This window comes from Pseudopodoces humilis, chromosome 3 (assembly GCF_049639895.1).
Source record: "Pseudopodoces humilis isolate 2021_Gansu_Grassland_sample_001 chromosome 3, ASM4963989v1, whole genome shotgun sequence".
NCBI classification, from domain to species: domain Eukaryota; kingdom Metazoa; phylum Chordata; class Aves; order Passeriformes; family Paridae; genus Pseudopodoces; species Pseudopodoces humilis.
In genome coordinates, this window is record NC_142202.1 from 88036475 (window position 1) to 88056392 (window position 19918).

Below are 19918 nucleotides of genomic sequence, written 5' to 3' on the forward strand. Positions count from 1 at the left end.
AGAAATTGTCTAAAGGAAGTAAGCAGAAAGAGTTAAAATGTACTCTTTCCTCTTTCCTCTGTGTTAGAGCTCTGTCTTCTCTTTCTTTCTTTTTCTTTCTTTCTTTCTTTTCTTTCTTTCTTTCTTTCTTTCTTTCTTTCTTTCTTTCTTTCTTTCTTTCTTTCTTTCTTTCTTTCTTTCTTTCTTTCTTTCTTTCTTTCTTTCTTTCTTTCTTTCTTTCTTTCTTTCTTTCTTTCTTTCTTTCTTTCTTTCTTTCTTTCTTTCTTTCTTTCTTTCTTTCTTTCTTTCTTTCTTTCTTTCTTTCTTTCTTTCTTTCTTTCTTTCTTTCATAAGGCACTTTTACTTCCTTTATGTGGTAACTTCAAAACAAATGTGACCACAAGGTATCACAGTTCATTCTGTGCTTGTTTCTATGGATACATAGTGGACATCCCTATAAAGCAAAATAAAGAGATAATGGTTGCAGAAAAGACACAACTAAGGTAGCTTTCATGAAGATAGAATGAGTAGTAATATCAATACATGCTGGTAAACTGAAAAAAAGCATTGTTTTCCTTGAAGAATTAGCAGTCAGAATGAAACAACCCATCGTGTTTAGTGCAGGTGGTAGCAGTGCTAATTAAAATAAAGTCAAAAATGTCTAATTCCACTTCCATGATCTCTTCATTCTGCTATGCAGACACAGACACATTGAAACATTATGGCAAAAATATGGATACACTTTTCAAATCACCATCCTTGGTACTGAGTCAGAAGTGTTTTTGTCAGAAGAGTACAGCATGTATTAGAGATTGAAGACCCACTCACTCCACCCAGCAGTGAAGAGCAGTATCTGTAAAATATTCAGATATTAGAATGAGAGAGTGTAATATCAGATTGTTACTAGCAAGTGCTCCAGTACTTCCATTTTACATGGACAGACATCATACTGATGCTCATTGGAAAATAAAAGGTGTTCAGAAGGTGTAAAGAAACTCATTTACCTTCAAAAGTTAATATTGTCACTGGCACTGCCTTTCTAAATTTTAGTTATAGATACTCTATATCCAGAAAACAACATGAAATCTTTTGTCTGCTTTATTGACAAAACTACTCTAAAATCCTCTATGATTAAATGCAGATTGTTACAAATGCTTTTCTAATCTTAATTTAGGTTATTTTAGTTATTCATTTATCATTTCAACTGTCTTATTTAAAAGAACTGCTTATTTTCATTCCCCAAAATCTACAGGGTTGGATAGCCAATAGAGCCAGACTGACAGAATAGCTTCCTGTTATTCTTCTACATAATGTAAAGAAATGGGTCAGCATCATGATAGCAAGAAAAACTGAGGTGTTTCTCTGAAGGGAATCTAGAAGCAAGTAACTGTACTGCTAATGAGGTCATGATGCAACTGTTTCCCTCTATTGTATATTCTCATGTAATTTACTTTTTCAAGACAATGATTTAGCTTTTGCTGCAAATAAGTCAGATGACTTGACTCATCTGACCTCTTGAGTACAAGCTAGAGAGAGACTAATCTCATAGCACTTAAAGATAGGTCTGTTTGAGAAAATGATACACAAATGGCCTTTTGTACCATTTATAAAGATCAGCTGCAAATCAGACTTCTGTTGCACTTTGGAACAGTTTCTCTGGGTCTGTCACCAACTGTGCTAATTCTCAGCAATGGGACAACTGTAACAGCAGTTGAACACTTGAAAAATGCCAACACTCAGTTTTATAGTATTTGATTTTACAGTTTTTAGGGCATTTTATATCCTTCATAAGTCATAGCCATCATCCAGGAATGTGTGAAATTCAGAGCTGAGGCAGCAATCAAAGTAGAAGGTCAACCTTCAAGACAGAACAACTCAAGCTATTGATAAAGAGCATATTGTAACAAAATTGAAAGCACACAGTGATTGCTAACTTTTCACTCCAGACAACATTTTCAGTAGTTCTAATACTCAGTGCTTCTTTGTCCTTCTCATGTTCAATTAGTTGTGCAAGCTTAAGCAATTACTATCCATAAAAGCTTTCTACACTCTCTTAGACATTACCTTTCATTTTAGTAGGAGGAAATGTGACAGAGGTCAAGGTTTGGTCCTTCATACACCCTTACTTTTCTAGCTGCTTTTTGTTTTCAGTTTTTTATTTACCTACTTTTGATGTCATTTAAAGAAATAGCTTAGATTGAATTAATTGTAAAAAATTTGTTTAGAGCCGTGGACAAATGGAATCTATGAAGTTTTCCTTGACCTCCCACACTTCAGTTAAATTTTAAACAAAAATCCTATGATGCAGGAATTTCTTGCTCCTTCTGAGAGCTGGTGATACTCCAGAGAAAGGATGAACTAGAAAACAGTGTTGAGGCTCTTTTCCTCTTTTATTCCCAACAGCACAAGAAAATATCTGAACTACATGGGGAAGAAAGTGAATCTCAAAGAGATAAGAGAGACAGACAGGGCATAAACACCCAGAAGCTTTAAGAGATGTTTTTTTTGAAACTAAAGAAAAACGCAATTTTGTTTTTGTGGGAAGTCTTTATACTACATTCAGCACAGGTCGCAGTGCCTGATGGAAGCCAATTTTTACTTGTCTTGTTCTAAGAAACACAGAGGTCTAGGATGCTTAGATTTTTTTTCCCCCCTCTGGAATTTAGCATCACACATTCCATGCTTAGTGTAATTAGATACGTCTCCAGTGATGAAACACCTCTTTTGGGCTGAGATAAGATTTAACTCTAGACTTTATGTACCAGTATGAGTACTGGTGATTCCTGAAAACCAGTGCTCTTCAAACATGACCTACCAATTTAGTCACATCGTGTAACTGATTATGTGCTATCCTGAAGGATGTAAAATACTATTATTTGGGAAATTCCCAGAGTCTTATTTAAATCTCTAAGATTTATCTCTGTTAGAGTTAAAGCTCTGGACAATCAAAGAAACTACAGATTGAAAAGGCAGAGAGATTCAAATTACCTTCTGAGGCAAAGAAATCACCTTGGTCATTGGTAAGGAAACTTACATTACCTAGTTTGCACCATCCAAGGAATTTTTGCTAATCTACCACCTTTTGTAAGCAATAAATCTGTAGAATATATGGCAAATACAATTGCTTGTGTCATTCATATATCACCTCAAGCTTCATGGTATAATATAATAAGGTCTAGATACAAGTGTTAATAGAAATTAACTTAGCCTACAACATTCTTACAATTTGATGTTTTAGAGGCTATAGTCTGATATGCTATATATATATATAATATTAATAACTATATAGATAGCTATTCATTTCATTTGAGATCAAAAAAAAGAGGTTGAAAAATATTTTCTGCTGACAAATGACTTTTAGTAGCTGGAATACTCTTTCAAAAAATGTGTTAAAGTCTGGGCAGGGTTCTGCAGCGCTATTTTTACTGATTAGATTGGTGGTCCATTTTTAATATGTTAACTACCATGACATGATACAAGTACATTTTTTAATATACATTAGTATATTTAATATAGAATCATATTCTCTGTGATGCACGGTCAGAAGAAACAAGGGGTTACATTTCACCACTGTGCAAACACAGATGCTACTCTGCAAATGCTTACTGCTTTGAAGCATGATTTGTAAGCAGGAATATTATTATTATTATTATTATTATTATTATTATTATTATCTTTTCTTAACTTAAAGAGTCAGGTAAAAAAAAACCCAAAATGCTCCCAAGGCCCATGGGTAGACAAGTAATAGAATTCAAGTATTAGAAACTATTTACAAGATATACAGGCAAAGTGGAGAGATACAACTCTCTCATTAAGGCTAAAATATTGTGAAAGCATGGCTCATAGTTATTACCTGACATGGAAAAGCATTATCCACAGGGACTTGCTCTTTCTAAGTTGTCCACCTCATGGCTCTGTTAGATGTTCAGAGGAAAAGCAGAGCACATGCCTGTGCACCGAATTTTGTGTTTTCATTAAGAAATGAACAAGCAACGTACAAAGGTTCTTTTGGCAATCACTGAGAAAAATAAGTTGAAGATTTAATGTGGAAAGATGAACCATCAAAGAGAGATTCTATTCACGTTTTCCTCCATGAAGTTCGTTCCTTCAGAATTTCTCTCTTGTGGTGTTTTTAGGATAGCTAGAAAAAGGAATAGCCAAAGTGAACGGTAAATGTTTTGTCAGTTCAAAGCAGCTGTGGTTTACCTGGTCACTTGTGATGTTTTCAACTTTTCATGGAGCCTTTAGTAATTGCTATTTTCATTCATAGCTTAGAATTCATTTTATATGTTTATAAACATAAATCCTTATCTGTAAATATTACACTCTGTTAGGTGCATGTAGTAAAATTATCTCAATTTTGTTGAGCTAGAAACAGAAATCTCAGAGACTGAGCTGAAACTAGGACATGAGGAGGTACCTAGGATTGAAGAGAAAGCTCTACATTTGAATTACCAGGAGGTATAAGAAATTAGTTGAACAGGGAAAATCACCATAGGAAGGTGATGATGCCCTGCAAATTCAAAGCTTAACTTACTCTTTAATGTGATCTCTAAAGAGATTTGTGTCTTCCAGCCTTGCAAATAGACCAGGCTTAAAAGAAAGTAATGATGAGCAACCCCTTGTGATTCAGAACATTTTTAAAACAGGAAAGGTAACAGGTGCTAAATAGACATGAAAGAGGTGCTGAGCCTCTGATTGTTAGAGTGGCATATCGGTAGAACTAGTGACAACACCATCAAGAATTGGGTAGGGAAGCTTCTTCCTGTAAGTTGAATTCAGAATGGAATAGTTTGCATCTATGAAAGTTCAAAATAATAAATAAATAACCCAAATAAAAAGTCTCTTTTAGAAACAGGAAAATGAATTAGTAAGAAACTAATATGGAGAGAAAAGTATAATAACCACCTGGATTTGCACTTTATTTTTTTCCTTTTTCCATATTAGACAGTTCTGGATTTAGAATATAGCCATTGTAGTTCAAAGTTATTATGTTGTGTATTTAAAGTAAATGCTGCTATTTTACAAACTATTAAAGATTTTGCTCTGTAATTTTGTTACCTGCCTCCTCATGATTACTCTAGCAAAGTGCAGCTGCTCTGAAATGAGGCTGAAATCTTGGGAAATACTGTCGTGTAGTTCTGCAACCTATAAATTTGCCTAAAATTGAAGTATTTAATGTTCTTGTGCTTAAAGATAGTTTTAAATTTCTAATAGAAATTAGTAATAGAATACAATGCAAGTTTAATGAAAGCAGTTCAACAAGCAGTATGGTGCAGAGCAGTGTTCAATGTCCCTGCTTTGGGTATGGTACTTCCAAGTCCTACAGCAAGTAGTAGAGATATTGAAACAAAGGCTGTTTAGAGCCCTAGGGACTGCTGGGAGCAATTGGAAATTTCTGTCATAAGGAATTATGGTAGATTTTTGAAGGACAAATGGAATTTAGGCTGCATACAATTTCAGTAAGATGTGGAGATCTGCCTTCATTCCTTATGCTGCTGAACACATTTATATCCTTCTCTGGACATGTTTCACATAATGCTAATTTTTTATTATCAAAATCATAGCCTTTCAACTTTAAAAAAAATAATTTTTATAAATACATTTAGCATATGTCAACATCTATTGACTATTTTTTACAGACAACACAAAGAAGGACAAAATGTAGATTTAACTGAAAAGACCAAGATTGGGGAAAGGACTAAAGTCAGAGCTAATTATAGCCCTTGCACTGGAACCAGCCTGACAGATCATTATTTTTCTTCCTAGATGTGGCCAGGGAATGGATTCCTGCCCAGATAGATTGTTTTTACCAACCCTTACTTGCTGTACTTTATCTGAGGGATCCTTAACCATCTGACATTAAGTGCTACACGTCTAGAAGTGCTTGATACCACAACTGTGCATCCTCTTGTGACAGGAACGGTCATAACTGACATGGTACCAGGCAAAACCTTTTATGCATCATGCATTTTAATGGATATGCATCTTTCATGTGATGATTATGGAATCCTGCATGTTGACCAAGTGAGTGGAAAATGGAGTCTAAAGAATGCTTATAAAAGATCCCAGAATAGGCTCCATGATCCTGAAAAGTTAGTACTGTAAGTTCAATTAGTACAGTGCAAAATAAATTAAAACCATCCTGAACTCCTGAAAATAATGGCATTTTTGAAGGTCTGAAATAGATAATCGGCCAATAAACAAGAGTTTCTCTTCCTCCATTATTTCCATAAATCAAATTCTCTCCTTCATAAATCACAGCTAAATCAAACTCCAGGAAAATTTCTACTGTTGAAGTATTGTTTAAAGAGTGTATTCTTGGTCAAGAAAACTCATATGCATAATGGTAGGCTAGAGCAGATGCTCTTTGCTGTCTGATTGGGATGGATAAAGCTTTAGTTGGGTCCTATAGATTAATTTTCAGCTAGAACAACAGTCTTTTTCTCCTATGTTGTCAAGAGGGAAGCAAGGTGTTGGAACTTTCTTGTCCCTCATGTTCTCCTTTTGAAGTGGGATTGTAACCTTTCCACTCCAATATTTTAATCTAAATAGAATAATTCAGAAGCATAATTGAAAAGTGAGGGCCTATTTAGTCTGCAATAGAACCAATATAACTCTAAATCTGCCCCAAAGAAAATTTTTAAGCCAAATAGTTCCTTTATGAGTGTACCTAACCAATCTCAAAACATTTTCCCTATAGTTTTCTAAATCAACTTAATGCACAGGTGATTTGGTCTTGGTTTAAAGAGAGCCTTTATATAAAGAAAAGCAGTGTAGAAAATTTTGGTGTGTTGAGCCTGGCTGGGCACCAGGTGCCCACCAGAGGTGCTCTCTCCTCCTCAGCCGAACAAGGGAGAGAAAATATAATGAAAGGCTCATGGGTAAGGCTGTCGTGGGCAAAACAGGCTTAACCTGGGAAAAAAATAATTTATTACCAATCTAATCAGGGTAGGGTAAAGAGAAATAAAACCCAATCTTAAATCACCTTCCCTTCACCCCTTCTTCCTGGCCTCAGCTTCATTCCCGAGAATACCTCCACCCCCACAGTGGCACAGGGGAGTGGGGGATGTGTGTTGCAGTCATTTCATCACAAGTCTCTGATGCTGCTTCCTCCTCAAAGGGAGGGCTCCTCACTCTTCTCCCGTTCCAGTGTGAGATTCCTCTTACAGGAAACAGTCCTTCATGGACTTCTTCAACCCATGGGCTGCAGTACTTCAGGAACTGCTCCAGTGTGTGTCCCAAGGCACAGGGCCACAAGTCCTGCCAACAAACCTGCTTCAGCATGGCTCCTCACTCCACAGGGCTGTGGTCCTGCCAGGATCCTGCTCCATCATGGGCTGCTGCCAGGGCATTTTTTCTGCTTCTTAACTACATTATCCCAGAGGCTTTGCAAACACTGCTGATGGACTTGGCCTTGGCCGGTGGCAGGTCCATCTCACAGCCACGGGCATCGGCACTATCGGACATGGGGGAAGCTTCTGGCAGCTTCCCACAAAAACCACTTCTGTAGGTCCCCACCACTACCAAAACCTGATCACACAAACCAAATACAACAATGCTTTCAGTGAAAGGAAAAGCAAATTAAAGTGACCTGATAGAACTTGAAGAATAATGCTTCCAGACAGGGCAAAAAATGATTCAAAACAGTAAAGATAACAAAAGCATTCAGAGCTAGACAAGACACTGTAATTGAGGAAACCTGAGTGAAAAGTACTAAAGCAGCATGAAAGCTGAGTTGATTTGGGGAGCTGTATAATAGAAGGAAAGATTGGCAGATATGTTATATACTGAAAAGCACCTACTGTGCACAAGGAAGAAATGCCTCATTTATATATTGTCCTTTGATACTTTTAAGATTATTGATGAGATAAGGTTATCCTTCTGGCTGCAGTGAGTTTCTGTGAATTTGTCTGTTACACAAAGTTTTCAAATGAAGACTGTAATTGCCTTTACATTATGCTGGTGTTTTCTGGAAAGAAATTTAATTAATCTTTGCATGAAGCATAATTCAACTTAAAGCTTAAACTGAAAAAGTATGATGGTCCTTTCATTTTCCAGTAATTTAAAACAAAAGAGTGCTAGGAAAACATAATAGTAAGAACTTGAAAATAAATTGAATTACATCTACTACTTATTGGCTGAAGGAGCTGTTCCCTCCAACTTCCATAGCTTTGTTACAGATAATATAATAAAAAGAACGTATGTCATTAAATATTGAACCCATTATGACACACAGTGCAACCATGGAACCATAGAATCATAGAATGCTTTGTGTTGGAAGGGATCTTAAACATCATGATTAAAGGGTGTTGAGTGTGCTTCCTTCCTGGGAAGGCCTCTTGCATAAAAGTACAGAGAGGGCATGTATAGTGCTTCCTTTGTACTCCCACTTTAGAGATGGAAAAAGCACAGGAAGATAGAAAATTATACTCCGCTTTGGGCAAACACAACACTGTGTCAGTAGACTACAGATGATGTCTGTGACACTATGTAAGGTGTTTTCTTTCAAAAACAGAATTTATTTAAGTCAAAGGAAGGGTTTTACAGCTGGTTAAATACAGCTGTGACTGGATTAATAATGTATTGCAATCCAGTCTCCTCTGTATTGTGCAATATTCAAAATAAATGAGTTACCACAATCTGTGTTGGCATCCAAAAGCTGTCAATCTTACAGATTTCATTAAATCAGGTCACTGATGTAACATTGATTCAAGAAGAGAAATTGTATTACTGAATTACCAATACAGTGTCAATACCATACAAATATTACTTGGTGACTTTCTTTCCGACATAATATCTAAACCAAAGATCAAAGGAATATTTTAACATGGGAAATAGTAATACAAAATATGTCCCTTACCATTTCAGAGGATTATAAGAATGTCAGGGAAAAGTTCATTTTCCCTACACCTTTTTTCCTTGTAAGCTTGGAGACATGAGGTGATGGTGCTCTAGAAATAGTCTTGTCTCACTCCTTTTCTATATTATTTCTGTCTTTTCTCCCATTTTCTCTAACTGTTTGTGTCTTTCTTCCTTCATATGATTCTGAATAGTTAGGGTTGTTTGTTTTTTTTTTCTCTCTGTTTCCTCCTGGAGTTTTTCAGTTCTCTAGTATAAAATCTGGAGGTTTTTTTGGTATGTAATGTATACCATGGCTGCATGATTTTCTTTTGATGGCTTATAAAATTGCATCCATATTAGTAGGTTAAGTAGTTCAATAGGTATATATTTGCAGGTCACAGCAATTAGTGCTGAGGACCTCATTATTCATGTTTCAAGAAGCTTTGACACACACTAGACCTAGTCTGGGTCTGAATGCTGAGTCCATACAGCTGAAGCAACCTGAGGTGTAAGACAATCTTCTGGTGCAGGTTCCTCAGAAAGAAATTCAATTCATATACTCTAGAGACACAATGTGGAAAAAGGCATTTCAACAGAGGACAGCCAGGAGATTTTCTGCAGAAGCATGCTCTGGATCTGAACTCAAACACTAATATGGTCATATAACACATTTCAGCAAAACACTCCAAATTTATATCCTGTTCTTCAGCTTCAAAATTCTGGTATTTTCCTTATTTTTCACTTTCTTCAGCCCATGTATGTAATTACCCTCTATATGTAATGTATATGTATATGTAATATGTTTTAATTGGAGTCATTCACAGGTGTACAGCACAGGCAAAAGATATCACTGTTCTGATTTTCTGCCCCCTTTCATTTGCTTCTTGCATTTATAAAGGGTGTCAGGCCACCATGAAATTGTGAAACCTACCTGGGAGAAGTTCTTGGTCATTTGAGCATTATGTGTTTCTTGCATTTGAGATTAATCCAGTAGAATATGGAAGATCTTGTCCTTCTCTTAACCTAGTACAGTTGCAGTGTGCTTTGAAAGATTGGAGCTTTGTATACTAATTCTTGTGAAATGGATGTGATCATTTTCTTTCTCTGTGGTTAGCTGTTACATTTTCAAGTTTGATAATATTTTGTAGAACTTTTTAAAAACTGTTTTCTTTGCCTTATCAGGCATCACTCTTCTTTGTTATTAGAATGTTACAGTATCAACAGTGAAATGTCATTACATTGCTCATTTTGTTAACCACAAACTGCTAGAAATTTGTTATGAAATCTGCTATTTTTAATCTTCTCCACAATAGCAAAAGACTACAAAAAGTTGTCTTTGGCCAATGTTGGCATATAGAGGTCATTGAAAGAATGTATGAATTATTTTTATTTAAAGGTGAAGACTAAAGTCTGTCTTATGGCAGTCAGCAGCAATGATCTACCTTTTCTTCCATAAACAAACTGAAATACATTTGAGAACTAAAAACCATCACCAACAATTGTAGATTTCCAGGAATAATTCATTTTATTAATTTTTTTTTTTTGATTAGCTGAACTGTATAACTTTGATATTCAAACCTCTGAAAGGAGGATTCTCAACACTGCACAAATGAAAGCAATCCAGCAGCTCATTTAGATTCCTCTCCTGCTGTCTGCAGCAGATCTATAAATAGAATAGGCTACACACAGAAATTTATTATTGCAGCTGATAGCAATTTTCTTTTGCAAAGGTGTCTGGAGGCATTATTCATGAGATTCATTTCGGCAGACTCTCAAGCTGAGATCCTCACTCCCCAGCTCCATGGGTGGTCAGTTTAGGAACACACTAATCAACTGCTATGAGCAAGGACTGTCACAAGACTTACTTATTTCCCTCTTTTAAAAAATACAGGTGGTCTTTCAGCTCCAGATTGCTTTCTTTAACCCGATTGCATGGATACTATGAGCAGATAATGAATTTTCAGAAATCATATTTGAAATCTGAAATTTTATCAGTGCTCATCCTAATGATTATGCTATTATTAGAAAAACCACAACAAGTGTGATTTGATACAACATGCACCATGTCTTCTGCATTCATACCCAGGGGTATGTGTGACCTTTCTGAGTAAAAGGCAGACATGTTTCTCTTCAATACTGAGGATGTACATGAATACTGAGCCATCACATGAACTGACTTATCTAGCTGTCATCTATTTATAGCCATAATATAAGGGGAAAATCAAATAAGACCTTTTGTGAAATTGTATTTATAATATGTGATAGATGGGAACATCTTGCACTCTTTTGTTTTCCTATTTGTTTTTGGTTTTCCTATCATTGCTTTGAATGCTATTAAAAAAATTGGCACAACCAGGATATGTACATTTCTTAACGTCGGTTTTGTCAGCCCTCAGGACTGATTACAACTTATTTTTATCCTTGCCTATTCTAATATTCTTTCTGTTACTAAGAACATAAATTATATGATAGCAGAGATATTACCTGTTTATTCTGTTTCAGGTTCAATATAGTCAATACTGCAAGTGTTCATATTTCAGGATTTTTTGCATCCTACTGTATACATACAAGCTGTATGTGGTATCTGAATATACAAATGATGTTTCCATTTGCAAAATAAACTAGTAACTTTCATTTTTTGTTCTCACATATTTTCATTTTGTCAGACATAATAGAAGACCTGTTTTTCTGCAGCAGTTATTTTGACTATGCTATGAAAGCAGCAGCACAAGCAACTACTGAGACATTGGAAAAGTCACATATCTCACCAGCAGAAGAAAGAAAAAATTAAAATATCAAATTAAACCCAAAAGAAACTGTCATCTCAAGTCACCAATAAGACATTCTGGCATGTCTAATGCCAGGAACATTACTAAACACAAAGAGATCCATTACAACCATAAGGGAGATGCCACAGATTTTCTCTAAGTGTTATTATGATTGTTTTGAGTTCATTTTGGCACTTAGACTTTCTTGTTTGTTTGTTTTTTTTAATTTAAATTTGTCAGTGATGAAGAAAATTGGTATTGTGAATGCCCTACACTCTACACTGGAAAACTCTGCCAGTTTGCAACTTGTGATGAAAATCCGTGTGGAAACGGTGCTACATGTTTTCCAAAGTCCAGGCAAGATGTTGTTTGCTTGTGTCCATATGGAAGGTCTGGCATTGTCTGCAGTGATGGTAAGAAACATTTTCTTCATGCATTTGTTGTAGTTTCTATCATTCATAGAAGCTGTGGTAAGAAACATGTCAAAATGTTTGAAGGTAAAACACTGAAAGTCTCCACCTCCCCACCTAAAAACATAGCCCAAAATCTAATCACAGGCAAAGAATGGCTAAGTTGATCAGCCTTCCCATGTGTAGTTTCGTAAAAGTTCCAGCCAGAGAAAGGTAGACAGAGGGAGAGTTTACTCAGAGAAGCTGGGAAATACCAGGTGGCATCTGATGTTTTCATAAATCACTTGGAGAAAAACCGAGAGATTCAAGTGAGAGCTCCTTTGGAGAAATTGATTTCTCCTGTAGTTTGATTTTTCCTCTGCTTAGAGAAGCATTACTTTGTACATTTTGCATATTAAAGCAGTGTATAAAGAATACTTTCTGGATTGTAAAAATACCACCATGTACCATAATTTGATTATTTTTCAGGTCAAAGAGAAGGACAATTTAAAATTTGATAAGTGCTTTGCTGTGAAACAGGAGACAGGATGAAGTGAAAATAATAAAACAAAGGAAATAGGTCACTTTGAGTAACATTGTTAGATGAAGGACTTTTATTCCTTGAGCATTGATTATAATGATTGTTCTAGGCCAGAAATTCCTTTGTGTGAATATCCAAAGTATTCTTTCCCCTAACAGTGAATGCAGCAAGAAGTAACGATTGAAAAACCTACATATAGATAATAATCACTGGTTCTGAGCTTATTTAGTGGTGCACATGAAGTGCCTTTTCAAATAAATATTAAGCAATTATCAGGCTGGGTTTTGTCCTATCGTATATATATTTAAGTCATATTTAAAAACTTTATTTCCAAAATTTTCAGTAGATGAACATTTATGTTTTATCTTTTTTCATCTAACTATGATACTTGATAGCAAACAGAAGAGGTGAGTATATGAAATATGTATGTTGATTTCTTGGTAACCTTTATTAGTTTACAGCAGCAATACACTGGTACTTCATTTGCTGCATCTCAACTCATCCAAGCTGCATTTCTTTGTTCTTTCTCAGTTCCACTGCACACTCTTTAAAATGAGGCTCCAGAGCTGATTCAAGATACTATATTCAAGGTGTGATAATGCCACTGCTTTATACAGTGGCGTTTGACATTTTTCTGCTTTACTCTCTGCCCTTACTTAACCAATTCTTCCATTCTGTTTTCTTTTATTAGTGCTCTGACATATTCATGAAAGTGCTTATTAAAATTTCCAACCCCTTTTCCTTTGAAAGCTGATGGTGGGGTCAGAGCCCACTATTCTGTATTGAAGGCTAGGACTGTTTGTGAAATCTACCCCAATTTACATCTGTCAACACTGAGTATCATCTAATGGGTTTTTTTTCCCCTGAAGTTGTTCAATGAACAATTCTGCAACTCTGTATTTAATTCTCTAAATTAAGAGACTAAATTGAGAGACTACATAAAAATTGAGAGCCTAAATTGAGAGAAAGTACAGAAATTCATTAATTTGATTGGGCTACAGAACTGGAGTCTTTGAAAGCACAGAAAGAATTAATTTTGATGAGTGGAAAGGGAGAACTGTCTGGATCATCACTATAAGCAAGCAAAACAGGAAAGAACACTCAGCTTTGAAGGATAGATTATAAATCTAAGGTAATTGGCTGACAACATAAGAAACTATTATTGAAATATGAAAAATTGTTTCATTGAACTGTATCTTAAAAATTTAGAAGGAAAAGAAATAAACTGAGCACAGACAGGAGTCTTAAAATGAGTTGCAAGAGGTCCCTTTATCACATTTTCTGAAACAAAGAAGGGAGAAAGAGACCCATGATGCAGTGGAGGCTGGATGTATCCTTATGGATAGCCCTAGCAGCATCAAAGCCATACTTTCGGGAGATATTTGAAGATAATGATAGATTGCCTAATTAAAATGTTAGAGCAATTTAAATTATTTTAGAAGCAGAAGGCAAACTTAATTGTTTAGTATGACAAAATGTGTGTCCCAGATAATAAATTTAATAGAAAGAAATGGTCCATAAAAATTAAGGCATAGAAGCACACATTTTAAATGAATGATAGACAATAATATTGTCTCTACTATTCAAATTATAACCTAATGCTTGCTACTTTCTGTCTGAAACACTGAAGAAAAGCTGTTTATCAAAACGTTTATCAAATAATTGTTGTTCTTCATCAACACAGAACAAGTGAGATGTCACAGTGATTATTTGATAAAAGGAATATGACTAACGTACCAAATAGAATTGCAGCTTCATGCCAGCTTGGCTGCTCCTACCAATAGAGATTGTTTGCAAAAGACAAAGTAAGGATAAATAAAGATGTGGACAGAACCATAAATGAGCCCACAGATACAGATCTTCCCCACGTCAGAGCTCCAGTTGCCTTCTGTTAAGGTCTGGAAGTCATACTAAGAACAGCAATGTATGCAAGGAAAAGCTATAATAAAACTATTGCCACTATTAAATGAAAAAGAAAAAAATAGAAAAATAAAACTAAAGAAAAACCAAGTAAGTTGCTTTACATGAGAAGTTAAAAATACATCATTTTAGGTGAAATGCATGACAGTCAAAAAATGAAGAAAAATTATAGGATGATTGTAAATATGACAAATGAAGCAAAAATGTAAGGACAGATAGTAACCTGTTAGACAATCCTATATAAATGTGGAACAATAGATAAGGTCTGGGACTAGCAAGGACTTTTCTTACATTTCTGAATAAGATGGAGCATACTACAGTCTAAGCAGGCTGGTAACAATGTCTCTGAGTTTATTTGTTATGCTAAGCTCATTTCAAACACCAATAAAAGCTTCCAAAAGCATGTCCATTTTTCCAAATATACATAACAAGATGCATTACCTCTCACTACACCTTTTTCTTGCTTTTATCACTAGATGACCACGTTATTTTGACTGCAAGTTGACCATTATACATTGAAATGTCTGTCAAGAACCTACACAGCCACGGCACAATGGGCCAAGGGGAGGGGGGATGATAATACAAAACAGAGGAGAGTATAGGCCACGTTGATCAGGTGGAGGACATGGCCAGAAAAGCCTTCTGATCTATTTACGTGTGGCTGGCCCTTTTTGTCTCTGTATCCCTCTATTTTTCACACTTATTCCTCCCCAAATCAACTAATTTCCTCTTTTAGACACCCATAAATCCTGTGCTATTCCAAAGTGCTCTTCACCTACATCCCATAACATGTCCCATACCCTATGGCAGTTACACCCCTCTGTCCAAAAGGTGATCCAGTGTTGACTCATCATGGGGTGTCTCACACCTTGACACCAGGGCTGAATGTATCCTGACAGCCCTGGGAGGGGTCTGGACAGGGTGTTCCTTCCTCTGAATCCTTAATTTGGGTCCTGTCTGCTGTTGTGCTCTGTGCCCCTCTGGGATTGTAGAGATGGACCTGAGATGGGCTGGTGGCTCCTGGGATAGGGGTGGGACTTGACTGTGGATTTTCAGAGTTAAATGCCTGTGTGGCTTCCAACTTGGCTGGAGGGTGGGCTGGAGAGGAGAACACTATCAATATGCAACACTTTGGAAAAGAGACTATGTCTACATGGGCAGATCAACTAATTCCCCCAAGAGGCTTTGCTTCTTTAAGCTGCAGATAAAGGAATCCATATAATTTGAACTGAGTCCAGTTATTGAGCTCTGGTTTTTCAGTAGATTTGTGTTAAACCAGCCAGCATTCAAGCCCTCAGTTTGATAAATTTCCTTTCTCATTTAAATTAGTAAAAAGTTGCTTTCATTTTGTTTTTTGCAATCTATAAATCTCCTCCAGTGTTTAGTATCACAGAGTAGATTAGAGTTGTTAAATTTCTACCATCTCTGTCACCAGCCTTTTTTTATTTTTTATTTTTTTTCCTAGCCTTGTTTACACTTCTATCTAAGCACAGAATGGAAGCCTTTCCTGGTCTGTACAGGAGATTGATACAGTGTAAAATATAAGATCAGTGTGTTTGAAATATCTGAGTGTAAGAGATTTTGATATGTAAGAGGCAGAAACCTTAAATAGTAAATCTCAGCATATCATTGTACTGCAGAATTGTAATGGCCTCCTAAATGCAAGTGAAGCAGGAATTGTTCATTCACCAGCACTGGAAATGTACACCTGGTGCTGTTGGTAATTACATGTTACATGAGAAATGGGGCTCTACTGGGAAGCTGCTGGGCATAACATGAGGCTTTTGTTAAGCCAAGAATCAAGAGCAAGCACTTTGTAAGTACAGACACAAATTTAAAGGGAGAAGGATTTCAAAGGTGTGTTCATTGCTAAAATGAGTAATTGTGCCATTTGCAGTGTTTTAGACCAAACTTCAGTGGTTTAGTTTCACATATGTTCACATGTGACAACATGAAGCAGAGTCTTAACTGTGACACTGTATTTAGTAAACAGACCCTGAAGAGGGTCATTCACAGCACACATTCATAGCAATCTGTAAAGGTTCTTTCTTGAAACATTTCTGAGCAACACTTATGGTAATGTTTCACAGTTCAAAGAATTCCAGCAGGTTTTTTGTGGGATGTATTCCCCCATGTATAAAATTAATTTCAAAGTGTTGAAGTGGGAATAGTCACTTGCTTCAAGCTCTGTAGAGTGAGAATCAGTCTGTGAGTGAATTGTTTCTGTGCAACTATGTTTGGCACACAATGTCACCTTCAGAGTTGTTTGGGTCTGCAGACTGAGTTGTGCAGTTCGGTGACAGCAGACGCCCAAAGGGAATTTCCTCAGCTAAAAAAATCTGCATTGCAAGGTCCCTGGTCAGTGATAAAAGACCTCTGGGAATGCTGATCAGGGTTGCTTTTCTTACAGTTTAAGAGAATTTATTTTCTGGGTCATTTTTTTTTACTGGGCCTTTATTTCCCCCACTCGTCCAACGTGAGGAATGTCATAAAAATTGTAAAAAACATATAAGCACACACACACTATTAATGTCACTGCTGCACTAGCAGTTTTTTGAGAATCACATTTTCATCTCTGAGGAGTGAAATCACTTTTATTATCTCAAATTTCAGTTCCCAAAGTATAACTCTGATGACTCCATGATTACTGATGCCACAAGACAGATAAAAGGAATCCGTAAGTCCTGGAGGTGCGGAGGGAAAGTCATACACCTGAATGACCCATTAAGTGGACCACTAGCTACTGATACAACAGTCTTCCAGACATCAGGAGTATTTTTCTACCACCTTGAACCCTCAGCTGGCACTGTACCACCCTGCAGTCCTAGCACCTTTTATCTTTTCCTCCTTGGAATTCCCAGAGTTTCCAGTGAGAAAAGAGGGTTTGCATGGCAAAGCTACCCTGCAGCCCACGGTTAAGACCATGGTGAGGCAGCTGTCCCCCTCCAGCCCATGGAGGCCCACAGTGGAGAAGATGTCCAGCTGCAGGCCATGGAGGATGCCAGGCTGTGACCCCATGGGAAGCCTGAGCTGCAGCAGGGTCTGGCAGGAGCCATGAAGAGAAGAGCCCACTCTGGAGCAGTTTGATGGCAGAATTTGTGACCCTGTGGGAAACCCTGTGGGAAACCCTGTGGGAAAAGCTGGGGGAAAAGCTGTGAAGAACTGTAGCCCATGGAAAGAAGTCATGTTGGAAAAATTCCTGGAGGACTGTCTCCCATGGGAGGGACCCCACACTGGAATGGGGGAAGAGTATGAATAATTCTTTCACTGAGGAGAAGGGAGTGGCAGAGACCTCATCCACAACCCCTATGCCCCATCACCCTGTGCCAGTCATGGGGGAGAAGGTAGAGAATTCAGAAGTGAAGTTAGGCCCAGGAAGAAAGGAAGGGAAGGGGCAAATATTTTAAGACTGGTTTTATTTCTCATTACCCTACTCTCATTTGATTGATAATTTTTCCCCAAGTCAAGCCTGTTTTGTCCATGACAGTAACTGACTGTCATGGGATGAGCACAGACAAGCCCTGCCTTAACCTCAGAATTCAGCAGAAGCTTAAATTTAAGGAATTATTCTGGCCCACAGGTTCTAATGATGACAAAACAGATTTATAAAAATGGATTGTTTATTAAACAGAGAAAAGATATGAAAGATCTTAATCAGAATTATTTACTACACAATATAAAACTAAAGAACTATTAGTAGATTACAGTGTAACATAAAACAGTGCACTATATCACGGGATATATCTATATTAAAGCTAGCAAAAAAAATAATATCAATTAGGAGTCGAGTGTTACTTACCATTGAAATGATGATAATGTGCACAAATTCCTTCACTTAATCCCTGGGGAGTAATTGTGAAGCATCCTACTCATGGGAGAGCCTCCACAGGAAAATGTGCAGCAGATTTCTGCTTTGTGCAAATTTGGTGTGACTTAATTATAAAGTGGGGTGCCTGTCAGTCAGAAATCTGGCTTATCTTCCCAGACCTTGCTTCAACATTAAGATGTTCATTGGCAGCTGGGATATGCCATGCCAGGGTTAACCCCATGGCACCAAAATAACTCACTACCAGACAGCTTGTCCTGCTTGAGTTACCTGACAGGTTAAGTAACAACAGATAAATCTGGGGAGGGATGGGATGCCCTGCTACACTGGTAAGTTATCTTTCCCTGTCCTTATCGCAAGCCATGTAAATTCATTCTATTTTCTCTGTCCATCTGAGGAGGGGAGTGACTTTGCTGCTTTGGTGGTCAACCACAGCTTGGAAGACTGTAAAGTACAATACTTGGTAGTGATTTCCATTCTTTTTTCAATATTGTCTTTACAAATAATTTGTCTTTGCAACAGCCCTGTCTATCACAGGGAAGACTGGCTTGAGAGCTGCTCAGATTAAAGGAATTTGAGATTGCTGGTCAACAGCAGCTGAACATGAACCAAGTGTGCCCAGGTGGCCAAGAAGTCTAGTGGCATCCTGACTGTGTCAGCAGTAGTGTGGCCAGCAGGACCTGGGCAGGGATTGTCCCCCCTGTACTGGGCACTGGTGAAGCCACACCTGGAGTGCTGTGTTCAGTTCTGGGCCCCTCACCAAAGAAGACATTGAGGGTCTGGAGTGTGTCCAGAGAAGGACAATGAAGTTACTGAAGGGTCTGGTAAACAGGTCCTATGAGGAGCAGCTGAAGGAAATGTGGTTATTTAGTCTGGAAAAGACTCTGGGAGAACCTCACTGCTCTCTTCAGCTACCTGAGTGAGGTGGGGGTCAGGCTCTTCTGACGTGTCTCAGGGGGAAGGACAAGAGGAAATGGCCATAAATTGCACCATGAAGATTCAGATTAGATATTACCAAAAATATATAATTGAAAGAATGGTTAGGCATTGGAATACCCTGTCCAGGAAGGTGATGGAGTCACCATCTCCAGAAGAGTTTGAGAGACATCTGGATGTGATGCCTAGGGGGTATGGTGATTATGGTAGTGCTAGGTTTTTGGCTCAACTAGATGATTGTGAGGGTATCTTCAAACCCTGATGATTCTGTAATTCTGTGATTCTGTGAAAAACGAGCAGGTCTTTAGGAGAACTCTATACTATTCATCCCACACTGTATATGGCTGCTGATATTGGAGCCAGATACTGAACTGGTAAGTGTTCACAGTCAATGCTAATATTTTAAAAGTGTTTAATCTGATTGCAGTTCTGTGGATTGAAGTCTTCATCTCTTTCTATCCCTTTAATCTGTCTTGGTTTTTGCAATGTATTTTAAAACTGTGATCCAAAATGTATTACCAGTCAATGCTGGTAAGAAACATTAATTTTAACTCATAACAGAAAATTCAAAGATAACAAAACCATTATTCTCTTTTTTCTTTGTCACTTTATTCTCTTCACTTTGTTAAGATTTTTTTCAAACTATAGTTGATTTTTTTTAACTCCCATTTTTTGTGCTCAGCTCTGATGAGATATACAATGTTAGGGAAGTAAG

The 19918-nt window shown here is 37.1% G+C and overlaps 1 protein-coding gene across 1 annotated transcript in view; it reads left to right on the forward strand.

The window, feature by feature from the left end:
* Positions 1–7447: 7447 nt before the first annotated feature.
* EYS (EGF-like photoreceptor maintenance factor) overlaps positions 7448–19918 on the forward strand; it is a 58779-nt gene continuing 46308 nt past the window's right edge. Inside the window, exons 1-2 of the mRNA XM_088052627.1 lie at positions 7448–7488; positions 11832–12004. Coding sequence (XP_087908753.1) covers positions 7448–7488; positions 11832–12004 — 214 coding nt within the window. The remainder of the gene's footprint in view (positions 7489–11831; positions 12005–19918) is intronic.